Genomic DNA, 24,918 nt, shown 5'->3' with positions numbered 1-24,918 from the left:
TAGACAAGAGTTTCACTTCTAATTTGCCTGATTTAGATATGCTTACATGACAAAATTAACATAGAGTTTAAAATTGTACCCAAAGGTTCTGTGTCAGCGTAGATTGAGATACGCATCTGTTCTGCCTGAGACTTCTATAGCTTTTGATTGGGAAGGAGAATATATTAGAATAGAATGTTGGATAGCTTTGTTCTCTTCAGTGCTCTGTACTCTGCTAGCATTGTTGTCCTTTTTAATAAATTAAATAATTGTGTTGAGTGCTAATGGTGGGGCTGCTCATTATCATTATTGGCTGCTTTTTAAACAAATTAAATGCAAGGATAGCCTGTCTTGTCTCTAGTAGTATGAACCAAATCACTTGCCATCATTAAGATGAAAGCACTTGATTTATCTGTATTATGGTTTTAGTGGAGAGCGAATTTATTAGGTGATGAAAAAGAAAAAGATAACCTTTTCCCCCATACCAAGAAATGTTGATAGCTAGATCAAATATTGTGCAGTGTGGTATGTGGATAACCTTATAAGGTTTTGAGTTTGTGAGAGTGGTCATTGTCACGATGTCCTAGCCATAGGTTAAAAGGAACTCACGGAAATAGCGGCTACTGTATCACTCATAAGTTCCCTGGAGGAATCATTCTATTTTCTCTCCTTTCTGCTTTATTTTGAACTTTGGAAGAACTATTGATAGTTGCTTACAGGTCTTTGCTTGTGTAAATCTTCATAAGAATATGCAGGACCAACTTAAAAATCATCAGGAGAAAAAGCTATGGGGGAAAAACAGTATCAATAGTTCTTTTTGTGTGTTTTCAGAAAGAGTCCATTTCTTCTAGGTCCTGTTTTGTTAGCATACAGTTGTTTATAGTGTTTTCTTCAAAAATCTTTTTATTTCTGTAAGATCAGCAGTAATGATCCCACTTTCATTTTTTACTTGAGTTCCTTAAAGTATAAAAATAGGTTACTGATTTGAGATCTTCCTTTTTTAATGTAAGCATTTACTGCTATAAATTTCCCTCTGAGCACTGCTTTCACTGCATTCTGTAAGTTTTGGTACATGTGTTTTTGTTTTCATTTATTTGTAAGTATTTTCTAATTTCCTTTGAGATTTCTTTGATCCTTTGGTTGTTTGAAAGTATGTTGTTTAGTTTCCACATATTTGTGAAATTTCCAATTTCTCTTTTATTGTTGATTTCTAGTTTCATTCCATATGGACAGTAGATTCTTTTGTGATTTGCTCAATTTAAATTTATATAGGCTTGTTTTGTGGCCTAATGTATGATCTCAGAGAATGTTCAACGTACACTTAAGCAGAATGTGTATTCTGCTATTGTTAATAGGAATAAAAGTTCATAAAAGTCTGGTAGATCTAGTTGGGTTATAATGTTAGGTCCTCTATTTCCTTCTTGATCTTCTGTCTAGAAGAGATATTGAAGACGTTTGACCTGTTGTTGTAGAACTATTTCTCTTTTTAGTTCTCTCAATGTTCACTTCATATGTTTGGGGGTGCTGTTGTCTGGTATGTATATCTTCTTGGTGAATTGACTCTTGTCAATATATCATGTCCTTGCTTATCTCTCTACTCTTTTAAAGATTTATTTCTTTAAGAGATAGAGAGTGTGTGCCAGTGTCAGAGGAAAAGCAGAGGGAAGGAGAAGGAAACAATCTCAAGCAGACTTTCTGCTTAGCACAGAGCCCACCACAGGGCTCCATTACATGACCCTGAGATCATGACTGGAGTGGTAATCAAGAGTTGGACACTTAACCAACTGAGCTACCCAGGCGCCCTTGTGTATCTCTATCTCTTTTAACAATTTGACTTAAAGTTTATTTTACCTGATATTAATGTAGCCATTTCTATTTTCCTTGATTGTTTGCATGAAATTTTTTTTCTATCCTTCACTTCCAGTTTATTCATGACTTTTCATCCAAAGTGAATCTCTTGTAGACTTGTAGTTGATCAAGTCTTTTATGCATTCTGTTAGTCTCTATCTTCTGAGTGGGCAGTTTAATCCATTTACATGTAAAGTGATTATTGATAAGGGGAAAGTGCTATTTCACCATTTTTCACCATATACTTTGTAGCTTTTCTCCCCCCCCCCCCACTTCTGTTATTACTGCCTTTTTGGTTTCATTTTTATTGTTGTTACGTACTATTTGGGTCCCCTTCTCATTTCCTTTTGTGTATACTTTTTTAGATATCTTATTGGTGGTTACTTTGGGGATTACAATTAACACCCTAAATTTGTAATAATCTAGTTTGACTCAAAATCAGTTTGCCTTCAGTATTGGGATGTGGGGAAATTTTTTTTTTTACTTTTTACTGTAACTTTTTAAAAATCTTTCAATTTTTTCAAACCTGAATTCTCCCCTATTTCTACCTCAATTGCCATGTATTTTCAAAGATAAATGAGTGAACTTTTATTTACAATGGGCAGATTCTATATAAAATGTAACTGTACAATTTAGTATGAAAGAGAATTTTTCCAAGTAGGGTTTACTATTATGAGTGTCATCCAAATCTCTATTGTGTGTTCCAGCCTTCAGATGGAATTCTTCTGTTGTGTATCAATAGCATATGTTCTAAGGATTTAGTTGCCCTAGGCAAAATGATATATAGTATCTACCCCACCTGGAACCTCAGTAACTTAACTTAAAGCTAACACTTCCTTAACTTTTTTGTCTGTACACTGCCTATCCTGATTGATTTTCCCCAGTCTGCCTTTCCCCACACTCATTCCTTAATACAGTTAATACCACTGTCTGAATTTGTAGCTACATTATTATCCTTCTTTAAACAAATAAATAATCATTTAGTTATATTTGGATATAGTTCAAAATTATACTTATTTTGTAGGCTTTGATATTATAATAATCATTGTGTCACAAATTTAGCCCTGTCCTTATATTTCAGTTCATCCCTGATAGGATTTATTTTTGTCTGTACAGTGTGGGAAATTTTACCCCATGAATTTCACAAAAGCGAGCTTACTTTATTGAAAGCAAAATTCCATCATCTCTTTCCATTTGACATCCATTTACTTTTGGTAATCTTTCACATGTTTATATATAATTATCTAATTAATCATAGTCCATAAACTGAGATTTAAGTAAAGAAGTAGAAAGTGACACGTGTGATACAAAGCTTTTGATCTAGTGCCAGGTGTTTTCCCACTGAAGGTATATTACAGTCTTCTTCTGCACACCAGTGGCTATAGAGAAGCTTCAGTGTTTCTTTTTTCTTTTTAAGATTGCTTTATTTTAGAGAGAGAGCATGTACTCACACACACATGCATGCAAGCTGGCAGGTGAAAGGGATAAAGAGAGAGAGAATCCTCAAGCAGACTCCCCACTGAGTGTGGAACCTCTCTCGGGGCTCAATCCCAGGACCCTGAGATCATGACCTGAGCCAAAATCAAGAGACAGGTGCTCAACTGACTGAGCAACCCAGGTGTCCCGTCAGTGTTTTCTAGTTGAAAGGGGCTGTAATGTTTTCTTTAGATGGGATTTGCTTGATTTGCTTTGTTATTTGGTCTGACTCCTTACATTTTCATTGTTAAACCACTCTATTTAGTGGTGCATCAAGACTTCAGTTAGGCCAGCTTGGTAGAGAGGAAACAATGTTTTAAGATTGGAGTTACTGTTTAAATAAGGTTGGGGAATCAACAGGAATAGGGGAGGCACTCATTTGTTTAACGTCTGTAAGAATAAAGGAAAGATGCATTAAGCCAGATACATTTGTATCCCAAGTTGGGAGAAGAAGGGATTTTAGCACAGGGATGAGATTAGGTTAAATTTTAGAAAGTCTGTGCCCCTTTTTAATTTAGTATTTGTTGTCCTTTTAAAATTAAATTCTGTCAGTAAACTATCTCCAGAGTATCTGAGCACAAAAATGGTAGAGATGAAGTATTTAAGAAACCACTGGTTATTATGTTTATGCCTCATGGTTGGTCTATAATGTATTCCATATTCTATCTTATATTATTTAACTTTAAAAGCATCTGAGAATTCATTTTGTATTAAACATGAACTAAAATAAGTAGCACTAATACATCCTTGTTCGTTATACTACGTAATACTCTTTTGATCTAGTTAAATACCAACAATAAAAATTTAATTTAGAAGGAATCTCGGGCATATGAAATCTCTTGGTCCCAGTTAATTGAATCAGCCATAAGCATGGGATAAAACAAAGATGGAATTGGTGCTGTACCTATGGTTTCTAAGCCAGGCACTGACTATTGAACTAAATGTTTAAAAACATTTCAGTTTTCTTATTATACAGTCTCCCCTAGTCTCCATCCCATAGCTTGAATGTCTGAATTACTTAGATGACTAGATGGCAGTATGTCTTAAATGCTGATTGGGAAAATTGCCCACCACTGACCCCTCATCTTATGTGTATTAGAGAGTAAAGATAGGTAGTCATATCAGATGAAGAAAATTACAAAATATTTAGATCGGAAAGCACTGTCTTACACTCTAGAATATCAGAATAAATGACACTAAATTTTATCATTTTATGAAGCGACTTAAGACAAAAATACTTCATTAGGCTTTCATTTTTAAATTGTATATACACTTAATTTCTTTGACTATAATTTCTACTCAAGTTCATAGCTTAAAGGAATCCTCAAAACAAGGCTTAGGATTTCAGATGTTTGCTATTTTATTTTATATTGCGTTTTGATTAAAGATGTACTCACTTGTCAAGGTTAGACCAACACAGTAATGGAAACAAGGTTGATAACTTTGATCTTTGGTCAGTTTTTTAGTGAAGTGATTAGTTTTTGGTTTTTGGTTTTGTCTTTCACGGACCTAAGATTTAATTAATCATACTAAGGTCTGCAGAGATGGACAATAATTTAACTGAAAAGATTTAGACTATAGATACATGGTACACTTTCTTGCTTTCTATTTGCTATTGTTAGGATCTACTTGGCTTCTCTTTTTTCCCCTCTGAATGAGGCCTACTAGGAAAGCTCTGAAATTTAAATGCTTAATCACCTCTCAACTTTTAAGGATGACTAAGGTTCTTTTTTGTTTGTATCATCAGAAATACCAATAACCTCCTGAAAATTTAGCTCTCTATGTACATGGGTATTGTTGTTAGCTGATTTATAATACCTAATGTAGAATGTATTACCTAGGATCATTGTAACACTTTCTTTTTTTCTTTTTTTCCAGGCAAGTGAAAATTACATCCTGTCTAGTGATACCAGATCACAACTCAAGTTTCTCGAAAAGCTAGATCAATTGGAAAAACAGAGAAAGGATTTAGAAGAAAGAGAAATGTTACTTAGGGTAGCCAAGGTAAGAGCCTATGTGATTTATGATTGACCATGACCTGGCAAGGAGGTTAGAATTGGCTTTATTATTGGCCAACTGTCCTGTTTTTATTAGGCTTTTAGATTTCTCTGAAGGACCTCTTTAAATGAAATTATTAATAAAATCTCTCACAGCCAGAATGATGTGAATTTCAGTTAATTATTTTAAGAGGTATAATCTTTTGTCTCCTCATTATCAGCTCCTGTGTGTCTAGGATCATACTTACTACCCCCAACTAAAAATTGTTTGTTTAAAGATTTATTTATTTGAGGAGGGGCGGGCAGAGGAAGAGAGAGAGAGAGAGAATTTCAAGCAGTCTCCCTGCCCAGCGTGGAGCCCCAGGCAGGGCTTGATCTCAAGACCCTGAGATCATAATCTGAGCTGAAATCAAGAGTCTGGACACTTAACTGACTGAGCTACCCAGGCACCCCCCAAGTAAGAATGTTTTTTAAAATGTTCAAGGTCTTTTTAAGGATATAATTTCATAGGTGCCAAGTTGAACTGGAGAGAGGAAAGTTTGGAAATTTATGGGTAAAATTAGGATTAATAGGATTATATGAAACAAAAATCTGCCCCAAATGGGCAGAAATGGGTTAGAGAATAAAAGAACAGGTAAAAAGAAAGGTATTTATCTTATAAATATATATAATATTTTTATTTTTTTCTCCTTTATTGAAACATTTTCCTGGACTGTTAGTGCTAGATGAAAGGAAAACTAGTTTTACAGTCGTTTGCCTCCTGTTGCTTCACATTTCTCTGTATGCATAGTCCTAAAGGTTGGGCACTAGACTGATTTTTTTTGTTTTAAACACTTTAGTTTTAATTTGTAGTGTTATTGGCAGCCTCCCTGTTTAGAGTATTTCACATACTAATCACTTTTTTAAAAATTAATTTAATTTGAAGTACTTCATACTTACAGGAAAGTTGTCAGAACTATACGAAGGATCCTCATCTCCTTTTCTCAGATGCCCCCTCATTTTAAACACATACTGCATTTTCTCCATCTCCACCTATTCTATACACACATGCACACACACCCCTTATCATTATTCTCTTTCATCTCTGTGTCTTTCTTTTTCTTTCTTTCTTTCTTTCTTTCTTTCTTCTTTCTTTCTTCTTTCTTTCTTTCTTTCTTTCTTTCTTTTTCTTTCTTTCTTTCTTTCTTTCTTTCTTCTTTCTTTCTTTCTTTCTTTCTTCTTCTTTCTTTCTTTCTTTCTTTCTTGATTTAATTTATTTATTCATGAGAGACGGAGAGAGAGAGAGACAGAGGCAGAGACACAGACAGAGGGAGAAGCAGGCTCCATGCAGGGAGCCCGACATGGAACTCAATCCCAGGCTGAAGGTGGCGCTAAACCACTGAGCCACCCGGGCTACCCCTTTCTTCTATTCCATGGGGTTTTTTTTGTATATTTACAAGTTGTACAACTATCATCTCTAATTAGCCTTTCTCTGAACCTTTTGAAAGTAAGCTTCAGCCCTGAGGTCCATAACTTCTAAACATTCTAGCAAATATTTGTGAAAATAGAACATTCTGCTATATAACCCAGTATAACACTGCCATGTAATCCACAAACACCATTCAGATTTTACCAACCGTCTCCTCCCAGTCTCCTTTTCCTTCATGGTCCGTTTTCCCATTCAATAATATGTGTTTCATTCAGTTGTCATCTCTTCAGGCTCCTTTAGTCAGATTTTATGACTTTCTCTTTGATGTCTTTGACAGATTTTAAGAGTACAGGCCTCACCATCTGTAGGGTGACTGATAATTCCTGGGTTCATCTGATAGTTCCTCATGACTTAGGCTATGAATTCTTAGCAGGAATAGATACATTCTTCTCAGCTAATCCTGTTGTAAGACAATCTTGATCACCCAGTCATGTGGGTGCCTGCCAATTCTCTCCATTTCAAATTTGCCATTTTCCCTTTTATAATCAATTAGTTTTTCATAGGAAGGTATTTCAAGACTATACCAATATCTCCCTCCTCACCAAACCTGCATCTATCAACTTTAGTGCCCATAGATGATATCTGCCTGAATCAGCTACCTCTATGATGGGCACTACTTATAAATATAAAAGGTGATTTTTAAATTTTCATCATCTTTTAGATTTACTAGCATTCTATGTGGAAGAGCTTTTCTTTCTCTTTTATTCATTCATAACAAAATGGCTTTGGATTTCTATTTGATTCAATAGATTATAATCCATTACTATCATTATTTATTTTGATACTCAAATTCCTCCTGAGTGGGAGACTCTTCCGGCTGGCACTTCTGTCTATTACTCATGTTGCCATCATTCACTGAACTTACTCTTACTTTTGGCACAATTTATTCCAGGCCCAGCTTTTGCTTGTCTTTCCTCAGCCCTGGAATCAGCCATTTCTACAAAGAATCCTGCATCTTTTAAGCTGAGAATGTTATCCGGAAAGATAAAGATTCTATCCAAGAATAGAATGTACAGTGTGCTCATTGCTACATGTAGACCCTCTCAAATGGGCAGATCTGGGAGATAAATTTATGGTGTATGTATATTACGCATGTAGTGTATATATTCTAAAACCATAAGTTTATATAGATACCTCTGACTCTAGTATCTTAGGGCTTTGTCTAGCCTAAATCTTTCTGTGTTTATAAATACTTTTTCCACAGTCAGAAACCTGACTCTCATTATCCTTGATATATTTACTTATGTCTTCAATTTACTTATTTGCTCAGTCTAACTAATCTCCAAAGCAGCCGTGCTGGCTGCCTCCTCTGTTTGCTACCACTGTTTCCCCTGCCCTCATTTCAATGCCCAGGTAATTGGCAGTCATGCCCACCAGCCCATGCTTTGGTCAGTCTCTCTAGCCCTTCATCATCTGGCATTCTTGGCCACTGATCTATACCTTCATGTGCTCCAACCCCCCACAAGGATGTGGTGCACCACAACCTTATCACTCTGCTGCTTCTCACTGGCCCACAATCTCAATCCTCACACTGACCCCTCTTGCACTGGGAAGAACAGCTGGGATAGGAAGATGCTCTTCCTTGACCCGTCAAGTATTTTATAAACAAGCACACAGCCAATGTAATGAAGTGGTTTATTGGTATTTTATTTCCAATTACTATGCTGCAAACAAGATCATAAATTATTAAATACTTATTTACTTATTGCTTATAATATTTTATACTCTCTTTCTTGGTTTTTCTTTCTTTACCAGACTTCTAAATATTAGAGTATCCAGGTCCAGTCCTAGGGCTTCTTCTCTGCTTCTGTCTTAAATTTATATTTCCAACTCAGTCTACCTTGGGGAACTCTGGACTTGATATAGCTAACTGCCTACTAAGTCTCCATATGGTTGGCCAATAGACATCTCAAATATAATGTGTCCAAAAGAATTTCTGATTTTCCTCCCCCCATAATACCTTTTACTCTCAATAGGTTTTCCTAACTTAGTAAGTGACACTATTATTTGCCCAGATGTTCAAGCTGGGAAATCCTAGGAGTCCTCTCCTCTCCCTACATGCAGTTCACTTCCTGTTGTGTTTCCCAAGTGTATTAATCATCTTCTGTTCATCACCGTTGTCACCACTCTGGTCTAAATCATCTTTCAGTGGACTTTTAATAAAATGTCTCCTAACTGATCTGTTCCTTCTACAATCTATTTTTCATACTGTTGTCAAAATAATGTTTTCATAACAAATCATGCGTATCTCTGTTACTTGAAAGCCTTTAGTGACTTTCTCTTACACTTAAAATAAAATTCAAATTTCTTACCAGATTTTAAAAGATACCTCTCATATCCCTCCCTTCTTTACTTGCTCTGCTCCAGTCACACTGACCTTCTTTGGGGGTGCCAAGTGGGCATTGTAGACTGCTAATTAGGCATCTCAACCTGAAAGTTGAGTTCCCATGTCCTACATCTACTTTGGCCTTTACTGCCTTAGAAAGTTGGCATTCTCATCTTTCCAATTGCTTAGGCCAGAATCCTAGGAAATCATCTATTCTCTTTACTTCACACCCTACATCCAATCCATAAATCTAGTTGGCTATGCCTCCAAAATATATTTCAAACTAATCTCCTCTGCATGACATTAGTTCAAGTTTCCCTCATCTTTTTCTAAAACCACAGTTGTTGTCTCCTAAGTTGTTCTGGAAGCCTGTGCTTCTGATCTCAGATCTCTACAGTGCTGCATCCACTGCATAGCAGCCAGAATGATGTCTAAAGTGTGGTAGCAGTGGCATGTCACTCCTGTGCTCCAAGCCTTTTAGTGGCTTTTTTAAATTATAACTAGAATTAAGCCCCAACTCCATATCTTGGCCTACATGGTCTCCAACGTTATCTCTTTTCAACTTTTCTCTATGGCCCAGCCACATAGGCCTTCCTTTTTTCCTCAACTTTCCCAGGCTTGTTCCCATTTTAATGCTTTTGCAATAACTGTGCCTTTTGCTTATTCTTCCCCAGAATTTTGCGTGGCTGCCTCCTTGTCATTCAGATCTCTACTCAAATGTCACTTCTCTCAGATGTCTTCTCTCCTGTCCTAGCTAAACAAGTACCCCACATACATTCCTTTCTATCACATCATCCAATTTTCTTAATAGTGCTTATCGTTATGAGCAATTGTATTTATTTCTCCCCATCATAAATGTGTTACATATCACAACTGTGTTTCATTTTTATAAAATTTTTTGTTTTATTTTTTTCTCTTCTTAAAATATAAGTCACTCAAAAGCAGAGGCTTTGTCTTGTTATTTCATTTCTATATTTCCAGGCTCAGAATAGAGTCACACAGAGTAGAATTTATTTATGAATAATTAATAAAATATTGGTTGACTGATAAAAACTTGATACTCAAATGTGCCCATTTCATACTAGGCAAAAATCATATACTTACAAATATATAACATACATACACATTTTTAAAATAAATACATATGTACACACTTATTGTCCTTTTTTTTTTTTTTAAGATTTTATTTATTCATGAGAGACACAGAGAATCAGAAGTGGAGACACAGGCAGAGGAAGAAGTAGGCTCCATGCAGAAAGCCCAATGCAGGACTCGATCCTGAGACTTCAGGACCACACCCCGAGCCAAAGGCAGACACTCAACCGCCAAGCCACCCAGACTGGGTGACCCCTATTGTCCTATTATTATAGGTAGAATAATAAAGGAGTTTATTGTAGTTTGGGCTGAAGTTAAGTTGTTTTAGTGGATAGGAGACAAAATGAAAAAAGTTACTAGCTTTTGGTAGCCTTATATAGGTAAACACTTAATATGTTTAAAATTACAAGGCATTCTTGGGGTGTGTGGGTGGCTCAAGTCCATTAGGTGGCTGCCTTTGGCTCAGGTCATGATCCTGGGGCCCTGGAATCAAGCCTCATTGAGCAGGGAGTCTGCTTCTCCCTCTCCTGCTGCCCCTCCCCTTCCGGCTTGTGCTCATTCTCTCTCTCAAATAAATAAATAAAATCTTTTTTTAAAATGACAAGGCACTTTTAAATCTAAATGGCTTCTTTCTTGTACTTCCCTTTAACAAAAGTACTGATACATCAGTAAAACATATCACATAACTTAGTAAATAAGAAAATATTTTAGCTTTTATTTTGCTAGCTATATTTAGTTAGCTGATGTTGCATTTCATAGAACAAATATTCAGCTTTATAAGGAGTCAGAAAACAGAATAAGAAAAAAGAATACTTCTGAGCATATTTCTCAGTGGACAAAAGTTCATAGTCTCAGAAATGAAGTCCCTTACCTTTTGCTTCATCATAGCATTGCATATAGAAGGTAGATCTCTCCTTCTAGCAGTCCTGTAAGATTATTTATTTTTGAATGTTGAACTGAATCAATATGGAAATCAATATTCAATAAAAATTTATTAGGCATTTACTTGTGCATAGTAAGTGCAAATTAAGTGCTTTGGAGGACCCAAAGATGACAAGATAGTCTAATGAAAACGTTGGGAAGTATTTTCTATATAGTTTTAAAAAATCATACTTTGAAGGAGATTGATTTGGTTCAAAGTCAGGTTCCTGATATTATATTATCTATTTTTGTTTTTATTTTAATTCCAGTTAACATACAGTGTTATATCAAGTATACAATATTCAACAATTTCATACATCACCCAGTGAGATCCTTGATTTTAATAGTCCTTGAAATGCCATGTTTTTCCAAAATGGCTTCACCTGAGGATTAGCCAGTGTTGATTGCTTTCCTTCATTTGAGCCAGCAATTATCCTTCTTTTCTTTCCCTTCATCCGTACCATCCATTTTTTAGTTTTTAGTGTTCTAACAAGAACAACGTCATGCCTCAACTGGACCTGACTGACATTGTTAGCATCATTTTCAGTATAAGCTTCCTCGGGGCTAGAACTGCAGCAGCCGGCCCAGATGATGAGAGGGAGGGGGCGTAAAGGAGGGAGTGCACCAGACTGGGTTGAGGCATTTTCCCCCGGAGCTAAGGTTTTCAATCACAAGAGAAAATTGTCATTTATTAAATATTTAACGGCAACTATGGTGTTTAGATGCTAGTAATTTCTATTAAAATTTTCTTTTCCTTTGATAGAGTCGTTCCAATAAAGAAGATCCAGAACAGCTGAGATTAAAGCAGAAAGCCAAAGAGGTAGGACTTTCAAGTTACCATGCTTGTCTTTGTGTTGGAGGGAAGGTTGGCAGCTCTCTCCTGGCAATTAGGTCAGGGTTTATTTTGCTGTTGCATACCATTTGCAGAAGCCTTGGGGAAAGACAGGAACTGCTGAAGGCAAGGGCAGTCCTTCAAATGAGGTCAATGAGTTATGTGCTCTCTTTTTAAAATTTATTTTCAAGGCTTAGGCCTGTCTAGAAATGGCTCTTTGTAAAACTACAGCAGTGTACTTGGAGGAATATAATGTGGGATTAAAAAAAAAAAAAAAGAAAGAAACTTCTGAGATTTAGCATCTGGGACTGTACAATAGGCTACATTTTTCCAGGGTAATTGTTCGTTTTGTAAATCTGATACTGCTTATAATTCTTTGGCTGGGAGGTGGTACTGGGATTTAGTTTTAAATGGAAAACGCCTCTGGCTTTTAATTTTCTGGGCCCAGCAGTTTTCTGTTCTGGAATGGAGCCCTTGTTTCACACAGTTCATGTTTAGCTGCAGGGGTTTTAGTTTATAGCTTAGACTGGTTAAGCTTTTACTCCCAGAGGCCTCTGCATAGCAACTGTAGAAATCAACAAATAAGTTCATTTATGTCTGCAGCCTCCTCTCAGTAGCTGACTTTTTACATTTCCCAATATCCATTTCCTGACTTTTCTAGCCCCAGAGAAAAAAGCTCCACTAATTGGAGCTTATTTTAATTGAGCCTTAATATTGGATCTCACTGGAGTTGCCCCCAGAGCTGCTGAGAACAGAAGGAAATGAAAGTACCTAAGGTTGAAGATGTGGTTTGTGTTTGGGTGTGTGTGTGAAATTTTTCACTTGACCTACAGATTCTTTTCCCTGCTGAATAAATCATCAAGCCTGTTCACATTTCTGATTAAGGATCTGACAGCAGACGATAATAAAGACAATTGAGGTGTGAGACGTGTGATATGGAGCTGAAGAAATTGGTTTCTATAGTTACTTGACTGATTTCATGCAATTTTTAAGGATCTTTGTGCTAAATAAGAGTGATTTCCTGAGCAACCTTTTTCCTTAACTGTGCCTCTTGAACTATGAAATTTGTTGTTGCTTAACATTGCAGCACTCGGCTCCTAGGTGCCAGCAGCAGCAGGTTATTTATGAATGTTTTAAAGGCCCTTATTGTTTGGATTAATGTAGGAGCTAAGGCAAAACAAATGGAAATCTAGTAAGATTCTTCCAATCGATGTGGTGTGTTTTCACTAAAATAGAGAAGGAAAATGCATGAACTCTGGACGCAGAGGTTTCTGGATTGAGATCAGGAGAACTGGAAAGGAAGAACATTAGAAAGGATTGAAGCCAGAAACATTTCATTTCAACAACAGAACACTTCTCATACTCATTTCTTTTTCAGTGGAAAATTTATCTAAAGATATTATCTAAAAAATTAGTATGAGAACCTTAAGAATTACTCTCTTTAAGAAAGCCTGGCTTCATAGGTTATTTGGGAATGGGCAACCTATTGTTGCTCTGAAGCACGGGCATTCCCCTTTTTTAAATTAAGGACTGATTAGATGCTTATCTTACTTTCTTCCAATTCTACCTACTTTTGGGAAAATATATATCAGAAAGCTTGCCCTTTTATCTTTAAAAAATTTTTCCTGTCTCTTCCTCTTTCATAAACCTTCACAAACATCGGATTGATTAATTTTTCCTTCAGGTTTGTATAGAATGATTTTATTTGGTTAGTTTTTCATTTAATATTGTACTTAATTATATCCTGAGGAATGAATAGGTGGACAGTATTTTTATTTTTTATATTTATCTTTATTTTTTGTGTAAATGTGTAAAAAAAAAAAAGGACCTCTCAATGAGAGCCGGTGGTAGCAAACTTGTTTTTTACCCTTTTTGCACCTCCATTATTTCTTTTTCCTAGCAAGATTTAAAGGACTGTTTCTCTCAAAAAAAAAAATAAATAAATATAAAAATAAATAAATATATATATATATATATATATATATATATATTGAAAGTTTTCTACTTGCTTACTATCCTAAATCTTTGTTAAAAAAAAAAAAATCAAATACACTGGCTTCATTCCAAGAACAGAGCCACTCTGTTAGTTGCAAATGTTTGAGGAAACTACAATATTGTCATTTTTGTCATTCCTCTGACCCCTAGAGCTTTTAATAACTTTAATATTCCAAGGGTCTCTAATTTAGAATCAAACACACAGGGATGCCATATTTTGGTTGCAAAAATCATTGACCTTATCTTCATATAGAGTTGATAGAGTTGAAGTGTTCTCTTGTATGGTAAGTTGTAAGGTTATCATTTGGGATATGCCAATTGTTATCACAGTGGTATAAACTGTAAAGCTTTTGTTTCTATTGTTATTTGATATTTGGCTCTCTGGGCAGTTTTCTTTGTTCAATTGTGAAAATTAGCATGGATTTCTTTCAGTTGCTCTATTCGAAATTGGTTTACTTTCCTTTTCCAGGTAACTACCTACCTGAACTGGTCATAGGAAATAGATTAAAGAACAGCACTTTATGAGTGCAGAACTCCAAGGAAATCTTTAGAGAAGTTGTAGGTTTTATTGATCCTGGGAGATGTTTTAGCAATGATGTTTGTCATATAAATATTAAATCTGAACTTGAGTTCCCATCATATATACTTTTATAATCCATGGTGGTTTCAACTCTTAAGGATTAAGAGTTTCAATCTTGATCATTTCTCTTGTGTGTTTTCTTCTAATACCATTTTAGTGTCTATTCATTTCTTCTTTGCATTCTGGGTGTAACGACAAACTGTGTTAAATTAGGCAGGTTTTTATAAAGGTGGTTAATAATTTCTTTTCATCCTTCCTGTAGGCTTCTTGCGATTTTGTCATTCTTTTTGGCACTTAAAAAAATAGGCTGCCTGTGGGATTTGCCTCCAGTCTAGTCTCAGTCCATTGAAGTAGCTCCTGCTGCATACTGTTCTTATTGACCTGACAGGTTATCTGTCTATTTGAAAACCTTCTTGTTGTCTGGCTAAAGTGTCTTTGAGTATCTCTGTAATTCAGACATTTTAGTTTCAACTTTGGGGCAGTTCCCCCGCCCTTTTTTTTCTGTTTTTGCCTGAAAAAAAAAAATAAAAACAATAATATTATAAGCATTCTCTCTATTGTTAACTTTATATTTTAAATATTGATACTTTTAAATTCTGATTTTTAAAATTTTTCCTACTTTTCCAAAATGAAAGTACTGATGTTCCTCCATTTTTATCATTTATGAAAGGTTTAAAATAGATTACTAATTGCCAAATTCTAACTTCAAACAAGTAGGTACATCTTTGCTTAACGCAGCTGTAGACTTGTCGAAATATGTACCGTGTGTCCTAGATTACCATCTAGCCTTCGACGTTTTCTTTTCTTACCACATGATCCAGAATTCTGAGGGGCAAGCCACTGACCTTGTAGTTCAAAAATCCTGATTCCTTAAAACATTTGTTATATATAATGTGACCCTTATTTCCTTTTGAGTATCTTCTTTCTCCTTTGGGAAATGTGAACTCAGCACATCTGTGCAGAGTAAGACAAAGAATTCATTTACTTCCTTTTAACAATTCCTAACATTCCCACTTACATATGTTATCAGACAATAGAAGAAAGAAAAAGGAATGCAAGACGTGTACCTGCTAGTACATTAGCTTCCCACTGCAACCTGTAGAAACTGGGCAAAAGTATTAAATGATTAAATTGCGTGGCAGATTAGAAACTTTGTACCCTGAAGTATTTAGGATTTTTGTTTATAGAAAACATAGAACATAAATACTACAAGTAGTGCAATTCTCCATAAAGTATTATTGTACAAGAAATAAAATAGTGAATCACAAGACTTGTTACTGATTAGAAAAAGTTATTTCAGTATGAGAAAGACAAAAGATATTTTTTAAATGAAATTTTTACAGATATGGAGTCAGTGAAATGTGATACTTAAGGCTAATTATTAAATTACCGCAATTTCTATTTAAAGTTTTATGCTTATTCTGCGTGAGCCAAAACTCAAGAAACACTGGACAGGATAAAGTGAAACTTGTCATTAAAAATATATTCTATCAGTCCAATTAATTTAGTGTGGAGAAGGCATTCTTAAAATGACAAGTTGTGAAAAGCTTATGTACATAGAGGAAAAGGTGCAAATATTTCAAAACACTGATAGTCCAGGACAGTGGTTCTCAAACTTTGGTATATGTGAGAATTATCTGGAAAATATGTTAAAACACAGTTTGGGGCCCCATCCCAAGTTTATGATACAGTAGGTCTGGGTTAAGCCTGAGAATTTGCATTTCTAATAGATTTCCAGGTGATTTGCTATTGCTGCTGTTGCTCTGGCGATCATACTTAGAACCATTGGTCTAAGAGGGGAAGGAAAATCCATCACTGTTATTTTCCCCTTGACTAAATGGTCATAGAAAGTCAAACAAAATACTGTGGTTTGAGAATCTAAGAGTTGGCATCTTGAGCTGGCATAGTCTAATTACCATTCAATGAGTTCTCTCTTGGAGCCAGGAAAGGTATACTCATTTTCTTAGTGGGTATTTTCACAAGAGACATTCTTTGGTTGTATCTCTTAATTGGTATACCTTACATAGGAAAGATAATATTTTGTTTAGAGCATCATCAGAAGATTGCATGCATTAATTTTGAAGTATAGGATCTGTATAGCTTGAGAGATATTCTACCTTTTGGTAGAAGTATGTATTATAAATGAAATTGAACAACAAGTCAGAAGTCTTTAATTCTAGATTCAACTAGCCATTGTCTGCATCTCACTTTGGAGAAGTTAATTTACTTCTTTGAATTTACTCCCATTTCCTTCTACAGTCGATCCTTGAACACCGCATGATCCTCCTGTGCAATCGGTAATCCACATACAACATTTTTTTTAAGAATTTATTTATTTGAGAGAGAGAGAGCACATGAGCAGGGGGAGGGGGAGAAGGACAAGCAGAGTCCACACTGAGCAGAGGCCCAACATGGGACTCAATCCCAGGACCCGGAGATCATGACCTGAGCCAAAGTCAGACACTTAACTGACTGAGCTACCCAGGCGCCCCCCATTTATAACTTTTGACTCTCCTCAAATGTATTTACTAATAATCCTCTGTTGATGAGAAGCCTTACTGGTTGATTAAAATATAGTTATATATTCTGTATGTTATATACTATATTTTTACACTAAAGTAAGCTAGAGAAAAGAAAATGTTATTAAGAAAATCATAAGGAAGAAAAAATACATTTCCAGTACTACACTACACTGTATGGGAAAAAAATCACATATAAGTAGACCCATGCAGTTCAAACCCATGTTGTTCAAGAGTCAGCTGTATTTAAGATTAATGTAATAGTACATGCTCTGCTTATGTTACATAGCTGTCATAATTTAGGAAAAGGTCAGGTTTTATAAAAGGAAAAAATAGAAGTTTAAGAACATTAGCTATAGAAACAGTTAAGATAGAAGCCATCAAGCTCTTAAATAAGTAAACTTGGGATTGACCCATGGATATGTTAGTTTTTTTATGTGTGTGTTTTCTTTCAAGAAGACCAGAAAGAAGATTGAAAAGAAAAAAAAATGTAAAGGGAAGACATAAGGGGAGGGAAGTTATATTTGTATGAAACAATACATAAATTATTATGTTTAAGGAAGAAAGTCTAATTGAGATTATGTGGAATGCTATTTTCCTGAAAGGTAGGGATGAATTAGAAGGGTTGACTAGCAAGGCATTGGACTCTACATTCCAGATTCCAAGTATCTCAGGTGTTCTGGACAGTGTCTTTGACATCATAAGAACTAGTGTTAGTGGTTAGGAGAAAAAAGATACTCAGACCATGTGTTGTTGAGCTTGGTGAAATGCCTGCCTAATAATTTTCTTTGAGGGGTTGAAAGGGATCCTGTGTTTCTGTTTCTATTGTGGTATTCCTGAATTTTAGGTGAGGTAGGGGTAATTTTTTGTAACTTGTTTTGTTGGTTCCTTTGGGTTAGGGTTCACTGTTAATAGTGTTTAATATGGTACTATTTGCTTCTTTTGTAGTATAATTTAGGATTTAACCTTGTTTTTCCCAGTAGGTTGCAGTAAATTAGAAGTGATTATAAGCATTATTGAGAATTTTAGTTTGGTCAATCTTTACAAAGCATATCTAAAATTCTATTTAAATTTTTACTATTAAAAAAAAACATCTGTTATTTGATGGTAGGGTTTTATTGTTTCTGTGTACACTTAATTATGAAATCTAAACAAGGCACTATTCTTAATTCTTTGCTGAACTCAGAATCAGTAGTGTACTTTATTTCTCTTGTTTTTTAGATTCTTCCAAATATTCCCATTTGGTGGCATTAGCTACTTTCATCGCTACTAATGTATGTGTTGTTGGACAGCACACATAAGCTTTGGGGGAGACATTAACTTACCTCTCAATTCCTTCCTTTGCTTTATGCCTTATTATCACTTTCCAAAAGTTTGTAGCAAAATCAGACTGAAGATGACAGTGCTTTGTGTTTTTGGATCATTTGTTACAAAGGACAACTCTACTGTTGCGTTTTGTAGTTTCAGCACTTGCATTTTATTTCTTATGCCTTGCTTTCCTTAAGCACAAAAAAGAAACACATTTTTGGATTTCCCATGGTGTCAGTGTCACAATTATCTAAATAATTTAGTCCTTCCTGTTAATGTGTCCCTATATTTGAGGAGGGACTATGTAATTCTTGATTTATTCATTTTTCGTTCTACTCCTCTAATTCTGCCTAAGGTTTTAGATTCTGGTTTTATTAATTTTTATTTATCCTTGGTTTTTGTCCTTCAAAATTATGTCCTTAGCATCAAGAAGTACTTCTATTAAACTTTACCTCTTAGAGTTTATATGATCTTTAAGGAAACTTATTAACATGTGTTGGACTTGATTAAAGTGAATATTGCCATGTTTTTATTAATTTTTATTTATCCTTGGTTTTTGTCCTTCAAAATTATGTACTTAGCATCAAGAGGTACTTCTATTAAACTTTACCTCTTAGAGCTTATGTGATCTTTAAGGAAATTTATTAACGTGTGTTGGACTTGATTAAAGTGAATATTGCCATGGTTATACTTAAAAATGAACATAGACACGTAGTAAACATCAGAAATAAAATAATCTTCAACTACCATTGCTCTGTTGCTCTTTAGGGCACTGACTTGAATTTTAGGGGACCTCTGCTTGATATCAGAAAGACTGTGTGATAAGGGAAATGAAGGCTTCCGCCTTTTTCATAGCCATAAGGAAGAAGTGGGGGTACTCTTAAAAGAGAACCTGCTAAGCCTGTGTGGACCAAAGTATGTATTGCTAGTGTAAGTGAGCAAGCAGGCATAAGTTTTATGGAACAAGGCCTAGTAGGAATATAACTTAACAGAAACCTGTTGTCAGAATTCTGGTTAAACCAGCTTTTTAAAGGTTAATGGAGTAAAAACACTCCACACTGTCTGCCACTGAATACAGATATAAAATCTAAACAGAATGCACAGAAAAGCTATTTGAAGGCTTTGAAAAAGTAAATGATAGACAAATTGGGGAAGATGAGAATTCAAAATATCACTAAATCAGCCGTGTGGTTGCCATCCCTCTTTCACCTCCCCACCCCTATTCTTCTTGCTGCTTACTATCACAGACATACAGTCACAGAAATGGATGGCAAAGCAGAGTAACTAAAGCCCCAGCTTTTTGGTCCATGGACAAAAACAGGAGCCTAGGGAATCAGAAATTACTGGGAATATTGTGGAATAAGAAGAGCTCAGGATAGGAACCCTATATTATTATTTAAATCTCTAGGCCTACTCTTTAGCTACACATTTGTCATATGTGAATCTGATTTTAATCAATATACATAAAAACTTTAAGAATGGAACTAACAGAGGCCCCTGGGTGGCCTAGTTGGTTACGCGACTGCCACTGGCTCAGGTCATGATCCTAGCGTCCTAGAATCGAGCCCCACACTGGGCTTCCCTGCTCAGCAGAGAGTCTGCTTCTCTCTGCCCTTCCTCCTGCTCATGCTCTCTCTCTCTCTCTTCCTCTTTCTCAAATAAATGAAATCTTTATTAAAAAAGAAAAGAAAAGAAAAGAAAAGAAAAGAAAAGAAAAGAAAAGAAAAGAAGAAAAGAATGGAACTATCAGAACACTGAGGTCCCAGACTGAACACTCACTGAGTGATACCTATTTGGAACAGATCCAAAGGGCACAACAAAGGCTTTGAAGACTGAAGTGATGTTGAAGCTTAAGCCCACAGAAGACATATTGCAACTTGTGGCCTAAATCTAACTGGCCTATTTTACATGCTGAAATAAATATCATACTCTCAAGGATTTAAAGAAGACCCAGAGTCTTTATAATATTTAAATATTCAGGTATTGTTCAAAATTACTTCGCTTGAAGAACCAGGAATAACTGAAGATGATTGTAATTGAAATAAAACACGAGTTGGATCGGCTAGATAGCATAAAAGAGATGAATGAGGAAAGAGTCAATGAACTTGAAGATGGACAAATAGAATTTATCTAATCTGAACAATAAAGGGGAAAATGGATCAAAAACAAAAAGCAGAAAAACAGCCTCAGAGACCTGTGGGACAATGACCAAAGGTCATTAATGTTCTTGAAGTCTCAGAAAGAGTAAGATGCTAAAAATATGTTTGAAAAAATAAATGGCTAACAAACCCCCAAATTTAGAAAAAGACAGGAACCTAAAGATCCTAGAAACTCAGTGAACTCTCAAATAGGGTAATCAGAGGGAAACTAAGGTCCAGTCACATCTAGTCTTAGAAAACTAAAAACATAGAAAAAATTCCTGAAACTAGCTAGAGAAATGTACACTTTTCCAATAAGGGAACAGCAATTCAAATGATTGTAGATTTCTTATCAGAAACCAGGGAGACCAAAAAGAAGTGGCAACAGATTTTTAAAGCACAGTAAGAAAAGAACTGCCAACCAACCTAGAATGCTATATCCTGTGAAAATACCCTGCAGGAATTAAGGTGAAATAAAGACATCGTCTGATGAAGCAATAAGAATAGAATCTGTTGCCAGCAGAGGAAGTTGAACTTCTTCAGAATGAAATGAAATGATACCAAAGGGAACCTTCAAACATCAGGAATGAAGAAAGAGCAACAGAAATGTATAATAGACTAGTTTTCTGCTTTTAAGCTTTTTTAAATATTGAAAGCAAAAATTATAACATTGTCAGGGATTTTCAATGTGGGTGTCATATATATAAAGCAACCTGAAGAGTAAAAGGATATAAATTTTCTGTATTCCACTTGAAGTGGTAAAATATTTATTCTGAATAGACTGAGAATTTAAGTAAGTTTTGTAATCTCTAGAACCACCACTAAAATAAAATTTTAAACTATCTAAATACAAAACTATTTTGTATACAGTACAAAAAAATAATAAATTGAAAACATTAAATATGTTCGAATAACCCAAAAGAGGTAGAATAGGGAAACATGAAAGACAGGGAACAAACAGAAAACAAATAATAAAATGATGGACCTAAGTCGAAACCTGGCTAAGTCATATGAAGTGTAAATGGTCTAAATATACCAATTAAAAGATAGAGATTATCAGAATGGATTTAAAGACTACAACTAAACTATCTACAAGAAACTCATTTCAAATGTAATGATGTAGATAGGCTAAAGTAAAAGGAGAAAAAAATGTTTATGTTAAAAAAGAAAGATCTCAAATCAATAATCTAAGCTTTTACCTTAAGCTGGTCAAAGAAGAGCAATATAGACCCAAAGCAAACAGAAGAAGAGAAATAATAAATAAAAGCAAAAATAAATGACTTCAGCTAACAGAAGGAAAAAAAATAGAGATAATTAGTAAAAAACAAAAGCTGGTTCTTTGGTCCACAAAATTGATAAATCTCTAGTAAGACTGACAAAGAAAAAAATGATATAAATCACAATATCAGGAGAAAGAAATGGAAAATCACTATAAACTCTACAGGTGTCAAAAGAATGAGGGGGAATACAAATGAACAACTCTATTCAAGTAGTTTGACAACTTTGATGAAATAACCAGTTTCTTGAAAACTCAAGCTATGAAAATTTAGCCAAGCAAAGTAGCTAACCACAGTAGTTCTGTAATTATTAAATAAATTGAATTTATAGTTAAAACTTTTAAATAAAGAAATCTCTACTACAGATGATTTTACTTAGTAAATTCTCCTGAACATTTACAGAATAATTAACACCACGTCTACACAATTTCTTCCAGTTCATCTTCTGAAGCCAGCATTACCCTAAAAACAAACCAGAAAAACATACAAAGTAAGAAAACTACATTTCGGTATCCTTCATGAACATAGATGTAAACATGTTCAACAAAATATTAGCAAATCAAATCTAGTAATATATGAAAAGAATATATCTTGACCCAAAAATGCAAAACTGGATTAATATTCAAAATTCAGTAAATATAATCAATCTATTAACAGTCTAAGAAAGATCATATCAATTGATGCAGAAAAACATTAGATAGATTTCACTGTGTATTAATAAGAATAACTCAAGAATCAAGGAATAGAAGGAGGGATCCCTGGGTGGCGCAGCGGTTTGGCGCCTGCCTTTGGCCCAGGGCGCGATCCTGGAGATCCGGGATCGAATCCCACGTCGGGCTCCCGGTGCATGAAGCCTGCTTCTCCCTCTGCCTGTGTCTCTGCCTCTCTCTCTCTCTCTGTGACTATCATAAATAAATAAATAAATAAATATTTTTTAAAAAAAGGAATAGAAGGATCTTCCTCAATCTGATAATGGACAGCTATTAAAACCCTACTATTAATATTATTCTTTTTTAAATATTTATTTATGAGAGACACAGAGGGGCAGAGGGAGAAGCAGGCTCCAGGCAGGGAGCCCGATGTGGGACTTGATCCCAGGTCTCCAGGATCACGCCCTGGGCTGAAGGCAGCGCCAAACTGCCAAGCCACCTGGGCTGCCCTAATATTATTCTTAATGGTGAAATGACCAGATGCTTTCTTCCAAAGATTAGGAAAAAAGACAAAGATGTCTAATTTCATCACCATTACTCAGTGTTATATTGCCAGTACAACAAAGCAAGAAAAAGAAGACATACAGAGATTAAAGAGAGAGAAATGAAACAGTGTGGGTTTTTTTTGTTCTCTTAACTATGCCTTTTATAGTGCAAATGTTTCTAATTTGTATGAAGTCTAATTTATCAGTTTGTTTTTTCAACAGACCTGTTTTGGGTGCCATGTCTTAACTCTTTGCTAGGCCCTAAGTCACAAAGATTTTCTTTTACACTTTTTGATAGAAGCTCGTAGTTTACATCTTCAGTTAATTCTAGTATAAGGAGTAAGATTAAAGGTCAAATTTATTTTTTCACATGTAATGTCCAATTGCTCCAACTTTTTTTGGAAACACTATGCTTCATACCTTCTCAACTGAGAATATGGTCAAAAATCAACCATATTTATGTGGGTATGTTTCTTAATTCTTCATTCTGCCTCATTATTCTATGTGTCTTTTCCTTTTTCAGTACCACATTATTCTGATTACTGTAGCACTCTATAAGTTCTTTAAATCACATGGTGTAATTCTTTCAATTTTTTCCCTTTTTTTTTTCAAAATTGACTTAGCAAAAAAAAAAAATTTTTTTTTTACTTAGCTTTTCCAGTTCCTTCGCTTTTCCTTTTTTTTCTTAAAGATTTTATTTATTTATTCATGAAAGACACACAGAAAGAGGCAGAGACACAGGCAGAGGGAGAAGCAAGCTCCCCTCAGGAAGCCTGATGCAGGACTTGATCCCAGGACCCCAGGATCACACCCTGAAGCAAAGGCAGACACTCAACTACTGAGCCACCCAGGCGCCTCTAGTTCCTTTGCTGTTTCATATAAATTTTACTTTCATTTATTTTATTTTATTTGTTTATTTTTTTAAGTAGGCTCCACACCCAGTGTGGAGCCCAACATGGGGCTTGAACCCTGAGATCAAGACCTGAGCTGAGATGAAGAGTTGGATGCTTAACCAACTGAGCCAGCCAGATGCCTCTCCATATAAATTTTAGAATTAACATCCATATTTGCAAGAAAAACTTTATTGGAATTTTGTTAAATCTATAAAATTTTTGAGAAAAGTAAGATGTTTACTATGTTGAGTCTTGCAGTCCAGGAACACATGTGTCTTTCCATTGTCTATATTTTATTTCTCTCATCTGCTTTTTATGATCTTATCGAGTACAAATACCCATATGTTTTAGATTTTATACCTAAGTTTCCAGTTGTACCTTAATGGTATTTAGAAATGATAATTGTTCACCTTGCATCTTGCAACCTTGCTAATAAATTCATTTATTATTCCTAGGAGGACTTTTATTTTTGTTTTTATAGCTGACTTGAGGTTTTCTGTTTAGATGATCATGTCACTTTCAATCCTATTTCTACCCGCAAGCCTCTAACTCAGTGCCTGGCTGTTTTTACTGAATTCGGCTTACATATCATCTTTCCCCACTTGTGTATGCCAAATCTGCATTAATGCCCAGAATGTTCCTCTGTTCTGGTTAAAAATGCCTAGTTTTTCTCTATTGTGCTGGCCAAGATACATTGTTTTTGAGAAAGTTTGTTGTACATAGGGCAGACCAAAACTATGGTCAGTTTCAATTTTTGTTAGAGTTTTGCAAAATTTTAAAACATTGTGAGATTTCAGAAAACCAAAGTATAATTTGCAGAGTGGGAGAAAGTGTTTGACTACATACATATGTATGGAAATTTGATGACAGAGGCAATTTAAAAACTTTTTATTTGTCGTGACTATCTAGAAGACACCATTTTTCTCCAGAGAAAGATTTTAAAATATAACTCACTATTTTATTTGTGCTGTATTGTAGGTTAACTAAAATTGTATTTTGTAATCTAGAAGTTCCAGATTGTGACAGAATCAGATTCTAACACTATATATTTTATTTAAAAGGCCAGCACCA

General features: G+C 35.1%; 1 protein-coding gene across 2 annotated transcripts in view; it reads left to right on the top strand.

The window, feature by feature from the left end:
• TAF4B (TATA-box binding protein associated factor 4b) overlaps positions 1–24,918 on the top strand; it is a 125,085-nt gene that overhangs the window by 68,977 nt on the left and 31,190 nt on the right. Inside the window, exons 12-13 of one of the 2 annotated variants that reach the window (XM_055324442.1) lie at positions 5,182–5,307; positions 11,874–11,930. In XM_055324442.1, the coding sequence (XP_055180417.1) occupies positions 5,182–5,307; positions 11,874–11,930 (183 nt within the window). The remainder of the gene's footprint in view (positions 1–5,181; positions 5,308–11,873; positions 11,931–24,918) is intronic. The other variant, XM_055324443.1, reaches the window with a different exon arrangement.

The sequence above is a fragment of the Nyctereutes procyonoides genome, unplaced genomic scaffold (assembly GCF_905146905.1).
Source record: "Nyctereutes procyonoides isolate TBG_1078 unplaced genomic scaffold, NYPRO_anot_genome, whole genome shotgun sequence".
NCBI lineage: Eukaryota > Metazoa > Chordata > Mammalia > Carnivora > Canidae > Nyctereutes > Nyctereutes procyonoides.
The sequence above is the reverse complement of the archived record's forward strand: the minus strand, read 5'-3'. Positions and strand labels throughout refer to the sequence as shown.